The 22,729-nt window shown below is 49.2% G+C and overlaps 1 protein-coding gene across 3 annotated transcripts in view; it reads left to right on the top strand.

The window, feature by feature from the left end:
- Window positions 1–22,729, top strand: part of LOC137421302 (DNA topoisomerase 1) — a 111,313-nt gene that overhangs the window by 58,019 nt on the left and 30,565 nt on the right. For all 3 annotated transcript variants that reach the window (XM_078771614.1, XM_078771616.1, XM_078771615.1), the window contains 7 exons: window positions 6,755–6,886; window positions 9,290–9,374; window positions 9,762–9,841; window positions 14,056–14,171; window positions 14,714–14,835; window positions 15,047–15,169; window positions 16,761–16,948. In XM_078771614.1, coding sequence (XP_078627740.1) covers window positions 6,755–6,886; window positions 9,290–9,374; window positions 9,762–9,841; window positions 14,056–14,171; window positions 14,714–14,835; window positions 15,047–15,169; window positions 16,761–16,948 — 846 coding nt within the window. The remainder of the gene's footprint in view (window positions 1–6,754; window positions 6,887–9,289; window positions 9,375–9,761; window positions 9,842–14,055; window positions 14,172–14,713; window positions 14,836–15,046; window positions 15,170–16,760; window positions 16,949–22,729) is intronic.

Genomic DNA, 22,729 nt, shown 5'->3' with positions numbered 1-22,729 from the left:
GCTCTCCAAACTCTCTGCATATGGCATCCAAGGCCAACTCCACACATGGCTTACTGATCTCCTCTACTCTTGTAGCTAATGTGTGGCTCTCAACAGAATCCTTTCATCTCCTCCCCGTCAAGGCTGGAGTGCTCAAAGGCAGTATTCTGGGCACAGTCCTATTTCTGATCTTCATAAATGATCTCTCTGACTCTCTGGGAAATCCTCGTTATCTATTTGCTGATGACTCCACCCTGTGCCACCCTTCAGAGAGGCAGGTTTCAGCCTCTTACACCTCCCCCCCCCAATCTACTTTTTAAACAATACTCTGGAGGTGGTTCAGTTATTCGAACTCCTGGATCTCACGATCAGCCACAATCCTTCTTGGACAAACCACATAAAAAAAATTAGCCTCCAATGCCAGCTGTCGACTGGGCATCCTCCGTCGTACAAAGTTCTTCCTTGGCACGCCTGAACTCATATCCACCTGCAAGGCCTTCATCCGCAGCATGATGAAATAGTGCTCTTCCCTCTGGACTGCGTCGCCGCCTCACATCTTTCTCAGCTTGACGCTGAGGAAACCGAGGCCTTGAAGATCACTGGAATCATTCACGATGAAGCTGGAGTCTATGCCTCCATTATTTCGCCATCGCAGACAGGTCAGTGGTCTCTGGTTTCTACTGCCTCCTTTTTGGTCTTACACCCTCTGCACTCTCCGTGCTTTGTCTTCCCCCCGCCAATCCAACCAAGATATTCTAGTTTTGTATTTTTAATTAAATTTCTGAAATTTGTAGAATTTGTTTTTCACTTGGAAGTTGTAGGTTAAGATGTGTAAATAAAGGTGGAAAAAGTCAGATTTAATGCAACTTGGTTCCAGGCTATAAGGCAACAAAAGGTGAATATTTTGACCTCACTCAAACAGGTTCATGGCTATAGACAATGTTCTAACCTACACAAACACACGTATTACCCTAATTTATTAACATGCACCTAATTCATACCCCTCTCCCTCCAACATAATAGTACTTATCATTAGTGGTTTGTGAGGTAGTTCTGAGGCAGTTGCAGGAGAGGTAGTTCTGAGGCAGTTTTCGGAAACTCGGAACATGGAGAAGAGGAAGAAGTTGTTTCTTGGGTTTGTCGATCTGGAGAAAGCATTCGATAGGGTGTCCACGCGAAGTAGCGACATGGGCATTGAGGAAGTTAGGAGTGGAGGAATGGTTGATCAGAGTAGTGATGGCAATGTACAAAAGAGCGCGCACAGCTGTAAGGACGAAGGACGGGAACAGTGGTGAGTTTGAGGTGAAGGTCTCGCGAGATCACGGCGAGGTCACGTCTTTTCGAAGCTGCTCCATGCGCTCACGCTCTCGAAGCTAAGTGATCTATCACAATCGTGTTTTTGTCGAGACTGTATCTATCTTTCGGTGTGTGTACCTATAGCGTATCTTTTGGAAAATTTTCGGTGCTAATTTTTCGTACATGTATACACAATCGTCGGTTAATGGTATCGAGTATTCTGCGGCCTAGTACTCGTAGGCTTAGACTACCGTACCGTCTCCGACCTTGTGGTTTTGTTTTTCTCTCAGCGATTCGTCGAATGCGCTGAAATTATTTTCGTTCTCTGTTTCGTACCAGTCGTTCACCCCGTACCTCCTTGTTTAATATCTGTACTCACAAAAAAAAAAAAAAAACCCCCCCAAAAAATATTTCCTTCCCAGGTCTTATTCGTTTATTTGTTGTTCTTTTTGTTCGTTCGTTCTTCGTTCGCGATCACGTGGTTAGAAATGTATAATCTCTCCCCTGAACAACTACTTTCTCTCATATATTATAACACCCTTTTCTTCTTTTCCTACAAAAGGATGCTTTCGTCTTGCTCACCAAATCTATTCATTCCAAAAAATATATATAATACCATCTCTTACAGTTCCTCCTTTCTACATTCCTTAAACTATCCAGAACTCCACCCCTCCTCCAGTGTCCTCAAACGTATTTTTGACTCGAAGGTCTCAAACTCATTTTGCAAAAAATGTTCGTTTCCCATGAATCGTACACTTTTCAAAATCCAATCTCACCCCTCCCCTCCAAATCCTCCCCATCACCCATCCCTTTCAAATCTCCCCCCTTGCCCCTTCCCTCCCCTCCCTCCTAAACTCCCCCCACACCCCTCCCCTCCGAGACTCTCCCTCGCTCCTCCCCTCCTAGACTCACCTCTCACCCCTCCTCCTCAAAGCATCCTCCCTGCTTCTTCCCCCTACTCAAATAACACCTCACTGTGCCTCACCCAATCTCCATCAAACCTTTTGTCCGCCCCATTCTTCCCTTTCTCCAAGCTATTCTGAAATCTCTGAAATCTCTGACACACCTTCAACAGCTCTCCCTACCTCTTCCTCCTCTTCCACATCTTACCCTACCCCTCCCCCCCCCTGTTCTGGACCCGATGCTCCCCCTTCCTCTTCATTAACGATATGGACCTCAAACATCCGGGGCCTTCGCTCAAACTTGACAGACCTCTCCATACAGGTTGCTTCTGACAAACCAGATGTGATCTGCTTAACAGAAACTTTCCTCCATCCTGATGTCTCTGATGCCTTGGTATCTCTCCCAGGTTACTCCCTCCTCCGGTATGATAGACCTGAGCATCGTCCTGGAGGTGGGGTTGCTATCTTTATAAAAAACTCTTCCTCACTCGCCCTCCACTGCCCTCTCTCCACCTCACCCCCAGGAATACCTTTGGCTACGGCTTCCCCTTCGCTCCCACCTTTTGTTCATATGTGTGTTGTACCGTCCACCAAACAGCGATGACTCCATCTACATCTCACTGTCTGATAATATGGACCAACTTCTATCTACCCATCCCAACTCTCTCTTCCTCATATGTGGTGATTTCAATTGTCACCATGCCAGTTGGCTGGGTGTGGGTACCTCTCTCACCAGCCATGGCTCTTCAGCAAAGGACTTCTGCGACTCACTGGGACTGACACAATCTGTCAATTTCCCGACCCGGATCTCAGTCAACGGAGCATCTTCTCTTCTGGATTTGGTTATGACAAACTTCCCTGAAAATGTCTGCTGCTCTTCTGCTCCAATCGGCTCATCTGATCATGTGCTTGTCAAACTGGACATCTCTCTGACCATTCTCAGAGAGCCTCCTCAGCGTCGACGAGTCTGGCATTTCACTCAGGCCAACTGGCACGGTCTTCAAGCAGCCATCAATCATCTGGACTGGTCTCCCATCTCTACCGCCTCTGACATCAACTCATCCTGGGAATTCTTTCAAAGTAAATTGCTCTCTCTCATGCACAGATTTATCCCATCTCGTCTTCAGTTGTCATACCCTTCCTCCCGTCCATGGTACATGGAATCTTGTGGTGAGGCTACTGCCCAGAAACAACTTGCCTTCGTCTCCTGGAAAGCAAATCCAACCGAAGGAAATCTCATTTCCTTTCACAAAGCCCGAAACAAGTGTGTGTCCACCCTCAGGAGAGCCAGGAAACAATATCTCTCCGTTCTCAGGACAGAACTCTCCCTCTTCCAAATCCTGGTGGCGTCTGGTCAAATCTGTTTCTGGTGTTTGTTCCCCCTCCATCCTCTCCCTCACCTCAAATGGCTTAACGGCTGACTCCGCACGTGAAAAAGCTAAATGCCTCAACTCTGTGTTTGCCTCTAAATCTTGTGTCCCAAACCCATCCCTCTCTGTACCCACCGTACCCAGTCGTACCCAGTCGTACCCAGTCGTACCCAGTCGTACCCAGCTGCTCCTGGACTCTGTGTCCTTTCCTCCTGACAAGGTGGAAAAGTTTCTGTCAACCCTCGACTCTGATTCTGCAACTGGTCCTGACGGCATCAGCCCACGGGTCCTAAAATCATGTTCTTCTGCTCTTTCACTCCCTCTTTCTGTTCTCTTCACCCTCTCTTTTGCTCAAGGTCATCTGCCATCTGCTTGGAAATCAGCCAACATCACCGGTTTGCACAAAAAAGGTGCAAAAACAGATCCCAGCAACTACAGACCAATCGGCCTTCTCCCAATTATCAGCAAAGTCATGGAATCCATCATTGCTTCAGATATTAAATCTTTCCTCTTCTCCAATGGCTTGATCTCTGATCATCAATTTGGTTTCAGACCTGGTCACTCTACTCTGGACATGCTGCTTCTGCTTTCTCAACAATGGATGGAGGTCCTCAACGCCAAACAGGAAATTAGAGCTGTCTCCCTTGACATTTCACGTGCCTTCGATACGGTCTGGCACCCTGCTCTGCTCACCAAACTCTCCTCCTTTGGTATCCATGGAAATCTCCACGCATGGCTGGCGGACTTCCTCTCTGGTCGTAGTCAATGTGTGGCCCTGAATGGGTTTCTCTCATCTCCTCTTCTTGTTCAGGCTGGAGTTCCCCAAGGTAGTGTTCTGGGCTCTGTGCTTTTTCTGGTCTTCATCAATGATCTCTCTGACTCTCTTGAAAATCCTCTCTATCTCTTTGCTGACGACTCTACTCTGTCGCTCCATTCCTCATCCCTCAGATCGGCAGTCTGCAGCTTCCTCACTCTCTGCAGACCTGGACAAAATCACAGACTGGTCAAACAAGTGGAACATGTCTTTCAATCCTGACAAATCTCACACTCTTACAATGTCTCTCCGAAAGGACCGACTGGACAACCCTCCCATCTACTTTCTCAACAATCCTCTCCAAGAAGTTCTGTCGCTCAAGCTTTTGGGTCTCACTATCTGCCATGATCTTTCTTGGGAAAACCACATTTCCAAGCTGGCCTCCAAAGCCATTCGCCGACTGGGCATCCTCCGTCGTGCGAAGTCCTTCCTTGGCACACGTGAGCTCCTCACCACATACAAGGCTTTCATCCGCAGCTCAATGGAATACTGTTCTCCCCTCTGGGCTGGTGCTCCTGCGTCACACTTTGCTCGGCTTCACGCTGTTGAGGCCAAAGCTTTCAGAATCATTGGAATCTCCTGCGATGTCGTCAACACCAAGGGCCTTTCACTCACTCACCGCAGGCAGGTTGGTGGTCTTTCTGTCTTCTACCGACTCCTCTCCGGCCTTGCTCCCCCAGCTCTCTCTGTGCTCTGTCCCCCCAATATTCCTTCAGGTCGCACAAGATCTGCCTGCAACCCTCTTATGGTTAAACTGCCAAAGTCTAGGCTCTCTGCTCACCTTCACTCTTTCATTCCCCTTTTCTCCCGCCTCTGGAACAAACTCCCCCACTCCCTTCAATCCCACTCCTCCCTCCAGGTCTTTAAAACAGCTGTTCACCACCATCTCTTATCTTCCCCCATCGAAAACCTTGATCTTTTCTACCCCTGGTAATTCACCCCAGAGTCCTTGCAGTGTTCATATGTTTTATTCCTCTCCCACCTCCCCCCAAGTCCTCCCGATGTCCCTGCTCTCAAATGTTGTGTTTGTGTTCTTCCCCCTCTTCCCCCTCTCTTTTGTGTCCTTCCCCCTCTCTCCCCATCTTGTCTGCCGCTCCCCTTGTTTTTTGTGTTTTGTGTGTCGGTTTGTCTTTTTGTGTGATTAATGTTAGCTCTTTCACGAGCCTCGATCTGGTATACAAAAAAAAAAAAAAAAAAAAAAGGTGGGAGTGCATCAGGGGTCGGTACTAAGTCCACTACTATTTGTAGCTGTGATGGAGGTGCTGGCTCGGAACGTAAAGGAAGGTTTACCGTGGGAGTTGTTGTATGCAGATGATCTGGTGTTGATTGCAGAAAGTATGGATGGACTGAAGGAGAAGATGAACAAGTGAAAGGAATGTATGGAGAAAGAAGGTCTGAAGGTGAATATCGGAAAAACGAAGGTGATGGCAAGTGGTAAAGCATGTGGTGAGGTGGAAAGAACTGGGAAGTGGCCATATGCTGTGTACAGGAAGGGTGTCAGAGTGAACTCCATTCAATGTACAATGTGCGCTGAGTGGGTTCATCAAAAATGTAGTGGTCTGAGAGGGTCATTTACCAGTGTGGCAGCTACATTCAAGTGTAAGGTGTGCACAGAGGGAGCTGCAGATGGAGGAAATGTTGAGTTGGAACTTGGAGACGGTGTGAAGCTGGAAGGTGTGAAAGCATTTTGCTACCTCGGAGACATGCTGAATGGAGAAGGTGGATCAGACTCGGCAACGGTTGCTTGAGTGAGATGTGCATGGAAGACGTTTCGGGAACTGAGTGGCATGCTGACGAGGAGGGGAGTGTCGTTGAAGCTGAAGGGAAAGGTGTATGCTGCATGTGTGATAAGTGTTATGATTTTTGGGAGTGAGACATCCGTAATGAACGTAGAGCAGCAACGAAGTCTGGAAAGGGTGGAAATGCGAATGGTTCGGTGGATGTGTGGAGTATCGTTGAGAGAGAGGAAGACAAATGATGAATTGCGAAAGATGATGGGAATAGAGCCTGTGAATGATGCTGTGAAGAAAAACAGTTTGAGATGGTTTGGTCATGTGTTGAGGAAGGATGAAAGTGACTGGTTGAGAAGAGTGATGGAAATGAATGTAGAAGGAAGTAGAGGACGGGGAAGACCGAGAAAGACTTGGCTAAAGATGGTCGAAGAAGAAATGCGGGCAAGGCGGTTAACAAGGGGAGATGCAGAAAATAGGGCAAAATGGAGAAGATTGTCATGGGGACCGCAAGGCTAACCCCCGCTCTTGCAGGGAAATTGGCCTTAAAATGCCTGTTGTATTAGTGGTTGTGTGTTCTTAACCACAGTTTTTATAGTTCACCACTGATTAAGAGTTGCATATTTGTAAATTTTGGTTAACCTTTTCATGTTACCTCCACAGCCTTCCACATATCAAGAAGGAGCCTTTTGACACACACAGTTTTGCTCCCAAGGTGGTTCATGAAGATGCAATCAAGAAAGCACCAGTGAAGCGACCAAAAGATGACTCGGACGATGAGCCTTTCTCCAGCAAGTGAGATGTATAGCCGTTTACCTTTGCGCTTAACTCTGTATTTGCTTAAAATTTTCGTTATATTGGTAGACTTTATTCTTACAAACAAACACACATTTGGAACCCATTTATTATTTTTGCTGTCGTTATTTTTAATGGTCTGACAGACTTCAGGCAATTGCTTTTTAGCTCACCTGGAACGAAGTTCGGGAAGCTTATGCGATGGCGCGTTGTCAGTCCGTCCGTAAACACTTGAAACTTCTTCTCCAAAACCGCTGATGGGATTGTGACCAAATTTGGCACAAATTATGTTTGTTGTGTTGTGACTAAAGTTTGTTCACGGCATTAAAAAAAATCGGGGTCTAAGGCGGTTTACCGGGGTTAAAGTGGGTCCAGGTTTTACCCCTACAAATAGATATTTGCTTTCTCTTTGAAACTACACACCCAATTTCGATGAATCTTCACCACAACCTTCACCACCCGTGTTGTACCAAAGTTTGTTCCTGGCATTTAAAAAATCAGGTCTGAGGTGGTCTATGGGGCGGGGGGGGGGGGGGGGGGTGGGGGGCGGGTGCTTGCCCCCTAAAATAGGTATTTTGTTACGTGTTCCTCCCCGACCTGGTCTCGGTATACCTCCGAACCCCGGGAGGAGCCACGGCAGAAAAATATGTGTTATTCCGTGTCGGAATCAATAAGGAAACCACTCCAATGGTTATAAACAAACAATAATATATTAAAAATCACACAGGAATAACATCTATGTAATAATAGCGTAAGGACTTGACTTTGTTATCCTTTTACGCCGCACCCAGTGACCCGATGCCCACGGCACTAAAGGATTTACGATCTACGAACCGCGCTCTTTGTTTATCACATACAGCCATACTCGAAAAATCTGAATTAGCCGACGTTGGGGCCCAAAAGCATCCGATTAACTGCCGATATGACACCTTCTTACGACGCCATCGTATTGGCGTCTGCTGGGCGAAGGCGAAGCAAGCCGTCCGCTGATTGGACAGGCGAAGGCGAAAGCAAACGGTCCACTGAGTGGACAAGTCCAGAGCATGCATTTGTGCCGGTGTCGGCGATCGTTGTTCATATACGCACTCTTCATTCTCATCTTTCTTCCTAACTCTTACTCGGACAAGCAAATCCCCTATGCCATCCATAATGGTACACTCTGTCCATACACACATCCTCCCTTCCGTGGATGTTCCACGGGTTTCGGCTAGTTACCAATAATGATAGCAAATCCAGACAATCAATATCTTTTAGGATGGTACCCCCCTCCCCCCCCCCCCCCCCCCCCTCCCACCAAGTCACATAACTCACGGCACTCCCAGTGAATGGAACAGAAACCCCTCAATGTCTCTATAACTCAACGAGATGCGGCAATGGGGCGATGGCGAGTAAGGAGGTGTCAGCAAGGCGTGGACTGTCACGTGATCCACACCCACAGCAAACGGGCAGTGGAAAGGGAACTCCCAAAGACGCGATCCAGACGTGCACAGGCACCGTTCAATCAGCGAACCGCAGTGCAATTGTCAGACGCCGCTTTAGTGCACACACAGCCCGGCAGACCACCTTAGGGTCCAGCGGACGCGGCGAAAACCTTGTCCAGTGAACGATGCGCGAGGGTCCAAAATGGCGGCCGGCTCTTGCTCGAGCCAAAGCCTCTATGTGAGGATTCTCCAGAACCTCACGCCTGTACCTGATTTCGCAGGCTTTTCACTACTCCCGCGATAACACCAATCGCACAAGATTCTTTTCACGGACTCAAAGTTCACTCGCGACGTTCGCTTGACCACCGCTCGCAACGGAGCTTCAAGACGCGTCTTTTCACGATCTCCTCATGCCTCTTCTTCCTCCTCTCTCCTCTTCCGGGTCATGATCCGATTTCCTGTCTCATTTTTACCATGAGCACTTTTAAACTTTTAACCACAATAACCCTTCCCTTAAACAACAATAATCGCCGTTTCCTTCCAACCCCGATAAGAATAATAATACACAACCAGCAATGTTACAAGTTTTTTGAAAACCACAACCACGGAAGGGCCGAATCCGTAACAATTTGCTTTCTTCTCAGAAACTACACATGCAATTCTGATGAAACTTTACCACAACCATAATCGCCCGTGTTGTACCAAAGTTTGTTCCTGACATTTCAAAAATCGGGGTCTAAGGCGGTTTACCGGTGTTAAAGTGGGTCCAGGTTTTACCCTTCAAAATAGGTATTTGCTTTCTTCTCAGAAACTACACATGCAATTCTGATGAAACTTTACCACAACCATAATCACCCGTGTTGTACCAAAGTTTGTTCCTGGCATTTCAAAAATCGGGGTCTAAGGTGGTCCACGGGGGATGGGGTGGGGGTGGGGGGGTAAACAGCATTTATAAGACTAAGGAGATTTCACTTTATTCTAGATTGGAAATGATGAAAAAGGTGAAGCTGGAAAAACCACACGAAAAACCACTGGAAAAAAAGGCAAAGAAAAGGAAAGCTGAAGATGTGAGTAATTGGTTAAACTCTTCGTGTTCCATGTCTAAAGTGTATATGGTAATATACTTCCTGGACAAAATAATACGGCATTTTGCATCATCTCGACCAATTTAATTTGCTGCTTCTCTTTTTCTCAAGACTGCATTGGGTAACGTGTTCTATGAAATCTCTAGTTTATCCTGCAAGAGTTCTGAAATGTAACATTGAGTGTACCACATACAATTTCGAGCAAAATCATTACCTGTGTGAACATGGGTCTCATGTCACTTTACTGTTCAACAAAGTAAATTAAGTTCAAAGCTGAGTTTCCTGCTTATTTTATATTGTCAATAATCTTGCCTTCTTCTTCCTCTGTATAAAAACTTCACTGACATGTGTGTTTTTGCTGTTTTTCAGGATAAAAAACCAAGGATTAAGGAAGAGCCCACAGACAAAAAGAAGAAGAAGAAAGAAGAGCCAGAACAGAAATGGAAATGGTGAAGTCTCTCGGGTTTTTGCTTTGTTAATTTTTTTATCATCAAATGATTAACTTATTCTTCAAACAAGTTATTAACAGGCCACTGACTCGACTTGGGCTCGATGTTTAGAAGGATCCCAAATATCATTGATACCGATTGAACGTAACGAACTACATCATTTGGAGGCTGTTTCTTGGGTCGAGTGTTAGGCCGTTCTTCAACGAAGGTTAACTGCATGTTTAACCAAGGTGGGGAAGAGCTGTGTGAGGACAATGTGACTTTGTTTTTATTGTTCCAAAAGAAAAAGACCAGGCATTATTAATACACAAATGGTTAGAATCAATTTGACTATCAAGGGAGGATTGCACTTTTTGCACTCGATAGAGTACTTTGTTCTGATCACTTTTCCCACGATTCTTGTGTAGACAGTTTATATTACTTATTTGTAGTTTCTATGGCTTTTTGAAGTAGGGTATAAAAAAAAAGTGGCCAACTTTGGTAACTTCCGCTACATATCATAACTCCATGTGCAAAGACGGTATTCTATGAAAATGCCCAGAAGCACAATAGGGTGGCGATTAAAATAAACCCCTCCTCCCCCTTCACTTGCCTCTGATTTGATATATATATATGTATACACAGTGCATTCAGAAAGTATTCAGACCCCTTCACTTTTTTCACATTTTGTTATGTTGCAGCCTTATGCTGAAATCGTTTAAATTCATTTTTTCCCTCATCAATCTACACTCAATACCCCATAATGACAGAGAAAACAGGATTTTAGAAAGTTTTGCAAATTTATTAAAAAGAAAAAACTGAAATATCACTAACATAAGTATTGTTATGTCTGGGGGGTAAAGGAATATCTAGAGCCAGGTAGATCTGTATAGGTAGGTATTCGACTGTTGCGATAGGGAATCTACCTTGTAATAAGTTCCATGTGTAGTCCGGTTTGTCGGGATAAGCTGTATTGATGTCCCTGCTACGAGGGAGCAGGGCATGCTAAATAGTCCAGGGATTATGGATAAGATTCCTTTGTTCGTTGTCCCCCCTGTCGCCAAACCTTTGTCCCTTATGGCAATGCATACCCATATAAACACTTAGATAGGTCCTTAGTGCACACATTAATTAGTTCCCTTCCCTTACAATGACTTTGGAAGACGGACAGGAAGCCAGATCGGGGCACCGCCGCATGAGCTGCAGCCAGCTACACCACCAGTGAGCCTAGCAGCCAGCCTCGTGGCAGGGCTGGGAGCCACGCCCGGGAGGATTGTTGACTGGGCTTGGAGGGTGGCGAGCAATACCAGGTGAGAGGCACTCGGCCAATGAGAGGGTGCCAGCAAAAGGGAACATTGGAGGAGAGTGGACGCAAGGTGATAAAAGGGCGCTGCACGACATTTTTAGAGGTCTTGGGTTCTTGGCTGGTCTCTTGCGCTGCACGTCTCTCTCTTTCTCTTCTGGCCCTCGATCCCTTTTTACCCGTTCTTCTTCGCTCTTCGTTCCGAGTTCGTGCTCGTGTTGGAGATCGCGTTCTTCGCGATGCATGGGAGCGGTGCTCGGCCCTTCGCGATGCTGTTCGTGCACGGAGCGAGTGTTGGTGCTGAGCGGGCGGGACCTCGTGGTGTGCAGCGGAGCGAGTCGCATCAGGGCCTAGCGAGCGGGCAACGGTTTCTCCGCGCTGGAGCTTGGAGCCGTGCGGGGACAAGACGACGGACAGATAAGACCGCACACCACATACACCAAACATAACGAACGTTTCTTTTCGTAATTCATTCCCTCGTCTCGTATCCGAAATCTGTCGTGTGGGGACGTCCCGATTAGGATATTTATTACCGGCGCGTGCTTTTCCTGTCCCACCATCCTTGTGAATAAACCCTTGTATTATTTTTCTACATATATATATATATATATATATATATATATATATATATATATATATATATATATATATATATATATATATATATATATATATATATATATATATATATATATCTGAATATCTGAACATCTGAACGCAATTTCCGTGTGGTTTATTTAACAGGTAAGACTGCAGGGCTCTTGCGCCGCCGCCCCTCCATCCCGCGCACTTTTGTGTAGCTTTTTGTTTTTGGAGTCCGCCATTGAGTTTTCGCCTCGAAAGCTAAGGCCTTCGCAATCGGCTTCTGTGACCGTCTGATTTTAATCAAAGGCGGCCGCATGACATTATTCATACCCTTTGCTATGGAAATTGAAATTTAGCTCAGGTGCCTCCCATTTCTCTTGATCATCTTTGAGATGTTTCTACACCTTGATTGGAGTTCCACCTGTGGTGAATTCAATTGATTGGACATGATTTGGAAAGGCACACACCTGTCTATATAAGGTCTCACAGCTGACAATGCATATCAGAGCAAAAACCAAGCCTTGAGGTCGAAGGAACTGCCGGCAGAGCTCAGAGACAGGATTGTGTCGAGGCACAGATCTGGGGAAGCCTACAAAAAAAATTTCTGCTGCATTGAAGGTTCCCAAGAGCACAGTGGCCTCCATAATTCTTAAATGGAAGAAGCTTGGAACACCCAGGACTCTTCTTAGAGCTGGCCGCCCGGCCAAACTAAGCAATCGGGGGAGAAGGGCCTTGGTAAGAAAGGTGACCAAGAACCCGATGGTCACTGGCTGAGCTCCAGAGATCCTGTGTGGAGATGGGAGAAACTTCCAGAAGGACAACCATCACTGCAACACTCCACCGGCCTGGGCTTTATGGCAGAGTGGCCAGACGGAAGCCAAACAGTTCAATCTTGATTTCATCAGACCACAGAATCTTGTTTCTCACAGACTGAGAGTCCTTTAGGTGCTTTTTTTGCTTACTCCAAGCGGGCTTTCATGTGCCTTTCACTGAGGAGAGGCTTCCGTCTGGCCACTCTGCCATAAAGCCCAGATCGGTGGAGTGTTGCAGTGATAAGTGATGGTTGTCCTTCTGGAAGTTTCTCCCATCTCCACACAGGATCTCTAGAGCTCAGCCAGAGTGACCATCGGGTTCTTGGTCACCTCTCTTACCAAAGCCCTTCTCCCTCGATGGCTCAGTTTGGCCGGTCGGCCAGCTCTAGGAAGAGTCCTGGTTGTTCCAAACTTCTTCCATTTAAGAATTATGGAGGCCACTGTGCTCTTGTGAACCTTCAATGCAGCAGAGATTTTTTTGTCGGCTTCCCCAGATCTGTGCCTCGATACAATCCTGTTTCTGAGCTCTGTAGGCAGTTCCTTCGACCTCATGTCTTGGTTTTTGCTCTGATATGCATTGTCAGCTGTGAGACCTTATATAGACAGGTGTGTGCCTTTCCAAATCATGTCCAATCATTTGAATTTACCACAGGTGGACTCCAATCAAGGTGTAGAAACATCTCAAAGATGATCAAGAGAGATGGCAGGCCCCTGAGCTAAATTTCAAGTGTCATAGCAAAGGGTCTGAATACTTATGTCAATGTGATATTTCAGTTTTTTCTTTTTAATAAATTTGCAAAACTTTCTAAAATCCTGTTTTCTCTTTGTCATTATGGGGTATTGAGTGTAGATTGATGAGGGAAAAAATGAATTTAAATGATTTCAGCATAAGTCTGCAACATAACAAAATGTGAAAAAGGTGAAGAGGTCTGAATACTTTATGAATGCACTGTATATACTATTTGTCGCTATTTGGCACATACACTATAGACAAGACAAAACAAGACATACGCTGTACAAGAACAAGACACTACAAAACAAGACAGGAACAAGACATACACTGTAGACACTATAGACAAGTGGAATGTTTGCTTAGTAATCATCTCATAAAGAACAAATTTTGCAACATTATATATATATATGTGTATATGTATATGTATGTTTTTTTATTTTTTATTTATTGAGTTTCTAACAGCAGAGAGCACATGTGCCTCCTGTCGACAGTCATCGGCGAATGAAAGTAGTTTGGCGATGATTTGTCCAGCGTCATTGTCTTTAGTACCCAAGCCCATCGACGGACAGTACTCGCATCGATGCAATCATTGCCTCGCCACACACAACTTCAAATCTCATGGTTCTATCTATCAGCCATGTATGATCTTTCTTGGGCAAGCCACATTTTAAAGTTGCCTCCAAAGCTAGCCGACCACTGGGCATCCTTTTCATTGCAAAGTCCTCCCTTGGCACACCTCAACTCTTATTCACCTGCAAGGCTTTGAAGTAAAAAAACATTTCCTTTCTTTTCGGCACCACAGGTGGGAAGAGGAACGCTACACAGATGGTATCAAATGGAAAGTATTAGAACACAAGGGCCCAGTCTTTGCTCCTGCATACGAACCTCTCCCTGATAATGTTCGTTTTTACTATGATGGTAAGCCTTGTTTGCACTATGGCTTTTGTTGTACTCTATTCCATGAATACTGCATCTCTGTCAAAATCTGCTTTTGCTTGACTTGTATGTATTAATGATGAGAAGGATGGGAGTTGGAAGTGCAGGCGCATGTGTGTGCATCTTATAAGATACCCAATGTGGAGAATAGTAAAGTCGCTATTTGGAACATACACTATAGACAAGACAAGACAAAATAAGACATACACTATACAAGAACAAGACACTACAAAACAAGACAGGAACAAGACATACACTGTAGACACTATAGACAAGTGGAATGTTTGCTTAGTAATCATCTCATAAAGAACAAATTTCAACGGGAAGGAAATGTATAATTTTTAATCATTAACATTGGTGGGATGGTTGTTTGGTGAGGGGTGAGGGAGGTGGTGTCTATAAACACATGTGATTGCATGACAAGTCTATCAAACATATCGTTGTTATCACAGGAGTGACTCCACTGTAATTGGCAAACCCTTTCAATTTTTAGCCATTTAACTGCCTTTAATGACCCTTTTTAGGTAAGGTCAGGAAGCTAAGTAAATCAGCAGAAGAGGTTGCAACATTTTTTGGCAAAATGCTTGACCACGAGTACACCACAAAGGACGTGTTTCGGAAAAACTTCTTCAAAGAATGGAGGAAGGTTTGTGACGCAGTCCTTGTCGATCGTTCAAATCATTTGTAAGATTGTTATATTCGCGGCCAACATTTGTTCCTGTTTTTTTAATGATCTTGTAAAATGGTCAAGTTTGATAACTATGAATAAATTTATAATTATTAATTTTATAATCTCTCAGGGTTGGGTTCTTGCTGTGGAATATTTTAAATGTTATCACCATTATGATTTCTTGCAGGAAATGTCGCATGAGGAGCGATCCGTCATGACGAACCTCTCGAAATGCAATTTCAATGAAATTAACGAGTATTTCAAGACCAAGTCCGAGGAGCGGAAGAATATGAGTAAAGAAGAGAAACTGGTATTGGAATATGATAATAGCATCCTGTGTAAAATAGTCCTTGATAACTTGTTTGAGACAGCACACATTATCATCTTAAAGCTTAGCACAATAAAACAAAGGAACAAGAATTACCGCACCATGGTCACAACCTGCGACAAAATCTGGGAACGCGCCGATTGGGAAACGCACATTTAAAGCACTCTTAAAAGATTAACTCGACACCTCTCATCCATGTCAGCCTCCGCCACGGTTATATTCGAATGAGCTTATTTGTCACACGGTCACTTATTGTTTAACCCCAATACGGGGCCATTCAAAAATTAGGTCACGCTATCTTTTTATGGAGCCATGTACCGGGTGTGCTGATATGCTTGCTTGAGCCTTACTTATAATTTTTATTTGACTGATTAGATTGCTTGGGGTACCTCATCCTGAGTAACACTCGACCAAACGAAGCCATTGGAAATCTGACAATTTGTAACAATCTGCCGTCAAATAGAGATTACCTTTTGCCATTTTCAACTTCAATATCTCAAAACGCATTTTGGCTTCCGTTCGGATTTTGGGCATTTTGCGGGGTTTACCCAATGTTTCGTGGAATTCCACATTAAATATTTTTACGTAACATTTTGGTGTTGGTGTATCTCCACAGAAGAAGGAGCAGATGTCCCCCTGCATTCGTTTCTTCGCAGACAGGCATGGGAGTAGTCTAATTAAATATATTTCAGTCAATACAAAACTCAATCTTGACAGTTAAAATATCGGTTACAAGACCAGATTTAGCAAAGCAGTTTACATTTTCTGATGCATACATAGGAAGTGATGTTGTATTGTTTAAGGAAGATACGAAAAGTCAATTTAAACTCGTATCAGTTTGCAAAAGAACGTGCATTATTTATGGGATTTTAAGTTTAACTCTTTCTTACAATGCTCTATCTGGTATTCTGGTATACAGAATTGGCTCCAGAATTACCACTCTCATTACTAACAAAGGATCTTACATTATCTTCAGTCTCTGTCACCGCTCGACATTCATATTCGTTTATGGTAAATGGGTCTTAGTAACACGTTTTTCTCCAATATGAGTGAGTGCTGTTTTTAGAAGTCAGAGTTGTATATTTGACCCCCACCCCATTGGTGTAAACACAACAGCTTTTGTAGTTCAGTGTTATGGTATTTATGGTGCATCTGCATCTGGGTTCCTAAAATTTACAATTAACCATTTTAGGTCTGAGAGGTTCGCACACTCACTTCTTAGCTAGCTAGCCTGGATTTGAATCTCGACCCATCTTTAAAACATCATCCGGGTGATTCATCAGTGTGTGTGCCGTCACTCGGATGTACGTTAAACTGGGCGTCCTGTCTGATGGCATTATTAATGAGGATATTAAAGATCCCATAGTGTCCTTTGCAAAGAGTAGGCAAGCCATTACCAGCACCATGGCCAATTGCAAATTCCTTCCCTCACTACTGCTGGGAGAGAGATGGCAAACCACCCAGCATAACCATTGCCAATATACTACTTCAGCAGCCCCCAGTGTTCTGCAAAGAGTATGGTACATCTTATCTCATCTCATCTCGTCTCGATGGTATGCTTTGTGTGTCACAGAAAATCAGGCAAGAAAATGAGAGCATTGTTAAGACGTATGGCTTCTGTTTAATGGATGGGCATCGTGAGAAGATCGGTAACTTCAAGATCGAACCACCAGGCCTTTTCCGTGGCAGAGGAGACCACCCCAAGCAAGGCATGCTCAAGCGCCGAGTGCGACCAGAAGATGTCATTATCAACTGCAGCAAGTAAGTAATGCATTAATCCTTTGGTTGTTCGTTTTTGTAATAGGTGCAGTACATTATGATCACCCGTCGTGCCCAGTTAATGGCCTTTTCAGGTGTCATGACCGAATTTTTGTGTGAATGTGTGAATGCTCATAACCACAGTAGCTACAAAATAGCTTATTCACTGTAATTTCTGTAGAAAAATGTAACCTTTAAAAATGAAAAACGTACCTTGAAAAACCTGCAAAAAACCAGGAATTCTTTCATCATAATAAATGCGTGGGGACCCTCTTTGCAAGTTGTATAGATAGAGATCGTGCCGACTATAAACTGTTAGATTGGAATTTCGCAGATAAGGCATTGCAACACAAAGTGCCATCTCTCAGATAGATGTTGATGGACGTTAAGGATGCCGTGGTTTCTTTCACAGCTAGATGGTATTCATAGAATACTTACCCCGTGCAGTAAACTTGGTGTGAACCAACTCTTCTGTTCTTGAAGGGTTTATTTCTCTGTGATCCAATATGGCTGCCAGACCACGAGAGAGACGGCGTCATAAATTTATATTCTCTAATATAATTGTTGCGTAGTGATCTACTCAAGAAATTCAAACTGGTCAGACTAAGCGTTGTCCCTGTCGAATTATGACGTTGTGGCAGACACAAAAGCCCACTGGCGTGGTGACATCATTCCGCGCATCAAGTGGGCGGTGGCCACGCCCGAGGGGTAGGCGTGGCCTCATGATATACACCGGGCGCGCAGCCCGGAGCGCGCCAGTGTTACAGTGAGCTCCTGAAATAAAGACGCTTATAAGTTACCGCTTGTCCGCTTCCTCCTTGCTCGCAAGCAGCGCGCGTAACGCCGCGCTTTACTAGTGACCCCCTCGACGTTGGATCTGCCGGAGCGATCCTTCCACACGCGACGCCATTGCCATGGCCAACTTCATCAAACTTCCCGAATTTTGGGAGGCTCAGGCCGAAGTCTGGTTCGTCCAGGCCGAAGCCCAATTTCAGCTTCGGCGCCTCACCGGCGATGACACGCGCTATTGCCACGTCGTCGCCTCCCTCGGGCCCGGCACGGCCGCTCGAGTTATGTCCGTCCTTCGCCACCCACCGGACGGCCACAAGTACGAGGCACTCAAGCGGCTACTCCTAGCCACGTTCGGCCTCACGGACGACGCACGGGCCGACCACCTCCTGGATCTCCCCGAGCTCGGTGACACGCGCCCGTCGGTCCGAATGGACCATATGCTGTCACTGTTGGGCGACGAAGCCCCCGGTTCTCTATTCCGGGCGCTTTTCCGTCGCCAACTTCCAGCGCAGGTTCGCCTCGCGTTGGCCGGGACCGGGCTAACGGAACCCCGAGCATTGGCGGCCGAGGCGGACAAGTACTTCGCCGCTTCGGACACGCGGGCGAGAGTCGGCGTGGCCGTCACGGCCCTCGTGGCTGATGCTGCTGCTGATGCTGCTGCTGATGCTGCTGATCCACAGCATCAGCTTATACAGCATACGCAGCATGCTGATACGCACCTCGTGACCGCCGCCACGCCCCGCCCACCGCCGCGGCGAAAACCGCCACCGCGGGGAAACCCGCCAACTCCACCGGCCTGGCGGAGCCAGCCGCGCTCCTCCAGCTCCACCACCTGGTGCTGGGTCCACGCCAAGTTCGGCCACGAAGCTTGGCAGTGTCATCCGCCATGCTCCTTCAACACGTCGGGAAACGCCCGGGCCGGCGCTCAATAGTGGCGATGAGCGCCGGCCGTTCGAGCAGCCTGCTGTTCATAACGGACACCTTCTCCGGGCGCCGTTACCTGTGCGACACGGGAGCGCAGGTGAGTGTCGTTCCCGCCGGCACGTCAGACAAGCACGCCGCGGGTGGGGGCCCCGCGCTGCTTGCCGCGAACGGGACGCCCATCCGTACGTACGGAAAACGCTGCCTCTCTCTGCGGTTCGGAGGGCAGGTTTTCCGATGGACGTTCGTCACCGCCGACGTGCCCATGGCACTGCTTGGCACGGACTTCCTGTGCGCTAATGGGCTCCTGGTCGACGTCAAGCGCAGACGTCTTGTCCAGGCCGAGACGTTCAGCTCGCTCGCTTGTGCGTTGCCCAGCTCAACGAGCGGCTTGCCAAGCGGCTTGCCGAACGGTTCGGTTCCGGCCACGTTGGTCTGTACGCTTCCGGCAGCGGACGCATTCACCCGCCTCCTCGCCGGCTTCCCGGCCCTCACGCGGCCCACCTTCTCGGCGGGGGCCGTCAAGCACGGGGTGGCCCATCACATCCCCACCGTCGGGCCACCGGTCTACGCCCGGGCACGCCGCCTCGAGCCGACGAAGCTGGCGGTGGCAAAAGCGGGGTTCGCTACCCTGGAGCGACTCGGCATCGTTCGGCGCTCAGAGAGCGCTTGGGCGTCGCCGCTGCACATCGTGCCGAAGCCCGGCGGGGGATGGCGACCGTGCGGGGACTATTGCCGTCTCAATGACGCCACGACTCCCGACCGCTACTCCGTCCCCCACATTCAGGACTTTTCCGCCCATTTGGCGGGCATGTCCTTCTCGAAGGTGGACCTCATACGCGGCTACCATCAGGTCCCCGTCAGGCCGGAGGACGTCCCAAAGACGGCGGTCATCACGCCATTCGGACTCTTCGAGTTCCTGCGCATGCCCTTCGGTCTGAAGAATGCGGCTCAGGCGTTCCAGCGACTGATGGACAGCGTCCTGTGTGACTTGGATTTTGTCTACGTCTACCTGGACGATATCCTCGTCGCCAGCGCGTCCCGCGAAGAGCACCTACGCCACCTCCGCACGCTCTTCGAACGCCTGGGCCAGCATGGCCTGATTGTGAACCCCGCAAAGTGCCGGTTCGGTGCCACCATAATCGATTTTCTGGGGCACCGTGTCACCAGGCACGGAGCCGTCCCCCTGCCGGCCAAGGTGGAGGCGGTGAAGGGGTTTCCGCGCCCCCGCACGATCAGAGGGCTGCAGGAGTTCCTGGGCATGGTGAACTTTTACCATCGGTTCCTGCCCCGTATCGCCCAGCTCCTGCGCCCCCTGCACGAAGCTCTCCGAGGTAAGCCGGGCAAAGGCGACGTTACCTGGACCGAGTAGATGGACACGGCGTTCACGGGCGCGAAGCTCGCCTTGGCTAACGCCACCATGCTCGCGCACCCGGCGCCCGATGCACCGATCGCCCTCACCACCGATGCCTCGGACTATGCGGTGGGCGCGGTGCACGAGCAATGGGTGCGTGGAGCTTGGCAACCGCTGGCGTTCTTTAGCCGGCAGCTTCGCCCGCCCGAACGCCGTTACAGTACCTTCGACCGCGAGTTGCTCGGGCTTCACTTGGCGGTCAGGCACTTCCGCCATCTGCTCGAGGGCCGTGCGTTCACTGCCTTCGTCGACCACAAGCCGCTGATCTTCGCGATGGGCAAGGTCACCGAGCCGTGGTCGGCCCGGCAGCAGCGTCACCTCTCGGCCGTGTCCGAGTACACGACGGACATCCAGCACGTCGCGGGGAAGGACAACCCGGTGGCGGATTGCCTTTCCCGGGCCGTCGCCCACGCAGTCCACCTTGGCATCGACTATGCCCGGATGACAGCGGACCAGGCCGCTGACCCCGACGTCCAGGCCTTGCGGACCGCCGTCATGGGCCTCCGCGTCACCGAGGTGGCGTTCGACGGCGCGGGCGCGGCCCTCTTGTGCGACGTCTCCCTCGGGCGTCCTCGCCCCATCGTGCCCGCGGGCTGGCAGCGCCAGGTGTTTGACGCCATCCACGGCCTGTCCCACCCGGGCGCGAGGGCCTCCCAAAGGCTGATCGCCGACAAGTTCGTCTGGCATGGCCTCCGGAAGGCCGTCCGTGGCTGGGCCAGCAGGACGTGCCTCGCGTGCCAGCGCGCCAAGGTGCACCGGCACACCCAGGCCCCGTTGGCCCCGTTCACGGTGCCGGAATGCCGGTTTGACCACGGCCACGTGGACCTGGTGGGACCTCTGCCCCCCTCGCGGGGTTTCACCTACGTCCTCACCATGGTGGACCGCACCACCCGGTGGCCGGAGGCCGTGCCCTTGGCGTAGACAACGGCGGCCGATGTCGCGCAGGCTTTCATCGCCACCTGGGTCGCCCGGTTCGGCGCCCCCTCAGACATCTCGTCCGACCGCGGCCCCCAGTTCACCTCGGAGCTCTGGGGGGCGGTCGCGCGGGGGCTCGGGGTCCGGCTGCACCGAACCATGGCCTACCACCCCCAGGCTAACAGCCTGTGTGAGCGATTTCACCGCTCATTGAAGGCCGCGCTCCGGGCCACCCTCCGCGACGGCGGCTGGGTCGACAGGCTCCCCTGGGTCCTGCTGGGCCTCCGGACGGCACCCAAGGAGGACCTGCGCGCATCCGCGGCGGAGTTGGTCTTCGGGCAACCACTGCGGGTGCCGGGCGAGTTCCTCCCCGACTCCACGGCACCACTCCACGGCACAGCAGCGCTCCGCTCTGCAAGAGACCGCGCAGAGGTTCGCCCCGGTGCCAACGGCATGCCACGGGCACCCACCGACGCACGTCGCCCCGGAGCTTCGCACGGCGGAGTACGTCTTCGTCCGCCACGATGCCCACCGGACACCACTGCGGCCCCCGTACGACAGGCCTTTCCGCGTGCTGGAGACCGGGGCAAAGCACTTCACCCTGGACATCGGCGGTACTCCTGACCGCGTTTCGGTAGACCGCCTCAAGCCGGCCCACCTCGACGTGGACCATCCACCGCCAGTGGCCCGACCCCCATGTCGGGGCCGCCCCCCTGCGGGCGGACCCCCGGCACCGCGCCGCCACGCCGCCCCCCGGTCCTGCACCCATCCCAGGGGCAGCCAGGGGCATCCCACCTGGCATCCCTGCACCCCGGACGCCGCCGATTACCAGGGGGCGCTTCGGCCGGGTCATTCGTCTGCCCCGCAAACTGGCCCTCCAGGTGCGCGGGAATTCTGGGGGGGCGCGTGTGGCGGACACAAAAGCCCACTGGCGTGGTGACATCATTCCGCGCATCAAGTGGGCGGTGGCCACGCCCGAGGGGTAGGCGTGGCCTCATGATATACACCGGGCGCGCAGCCCGGAGCGCGCCAGTGTTAGTGAGCTCCTGAAATAAAGACGCTTATAAGTTACCGCTTGTCCGCTTCCTCCTTGCTCGCAAGCAGCGCGCGTAACGCCGCGCTTTAACGTCATAATTAAGGCACCAATGACATCATCGTTAACACCACTTTCCCCATCCAAAGTTCTTTACAACTTCATCCGGAGCCACGTTTCAATTTTTTCCCTGGAGATGGACCTTTTTCGGAGATATAGAGGTGCATTGTTTTTCCAAGACGGAGTCTGCACCATTTGACCGATGACGTTAACTATAATTAAACTAGTGGGGTCACCAGTGGGAATCCCACGGGTATGGACGTGTGTGACATTTGGATATCTTGATTTAGATGCTGCACATTAAATTTTACAAAATGGTTAAAATGGTGTAATGAACACAATTTATTTATTTCACATAATATGTGACCCCTCATCCCTCTCCACCCTCACGCCTCTCCAATGCCACTCCTCCTCACACTCCTCTCCAATACCTCCTCACACTCCTCTCTAATACCGCCTCACTCCTCTCCAATACCTCCTCACACTCCTCTCCAATACCTCCTCACACTCCTCTCCAATACCTCCTCACACTCCTCTCCAATACCTCCTCACACTCCTCTCCAATACCTCCTCACACTCCTCTCCAATACCCCATCACACTCCTCTCCAATACCTCCTCACACTCCTCTCCAATACCTCCTCACACTCC

The sequence above is a fragment of the Myxine glutinosa genome, chromosome 2, assembly GCF_964187855.1.
Source record: "Myxine glutinosa chromosome 2, kmMyxGlut1.1, whole genome shotgun sequence".
NCBI lineage: Eukaryota > Metazoa > Chordata > Myxini > Myxiniformes > Myxinidae > Myxine > Myxine glutinosa.
This window is presented reverse-complemented; position numbering and strand designations above follow the sequence as displayed.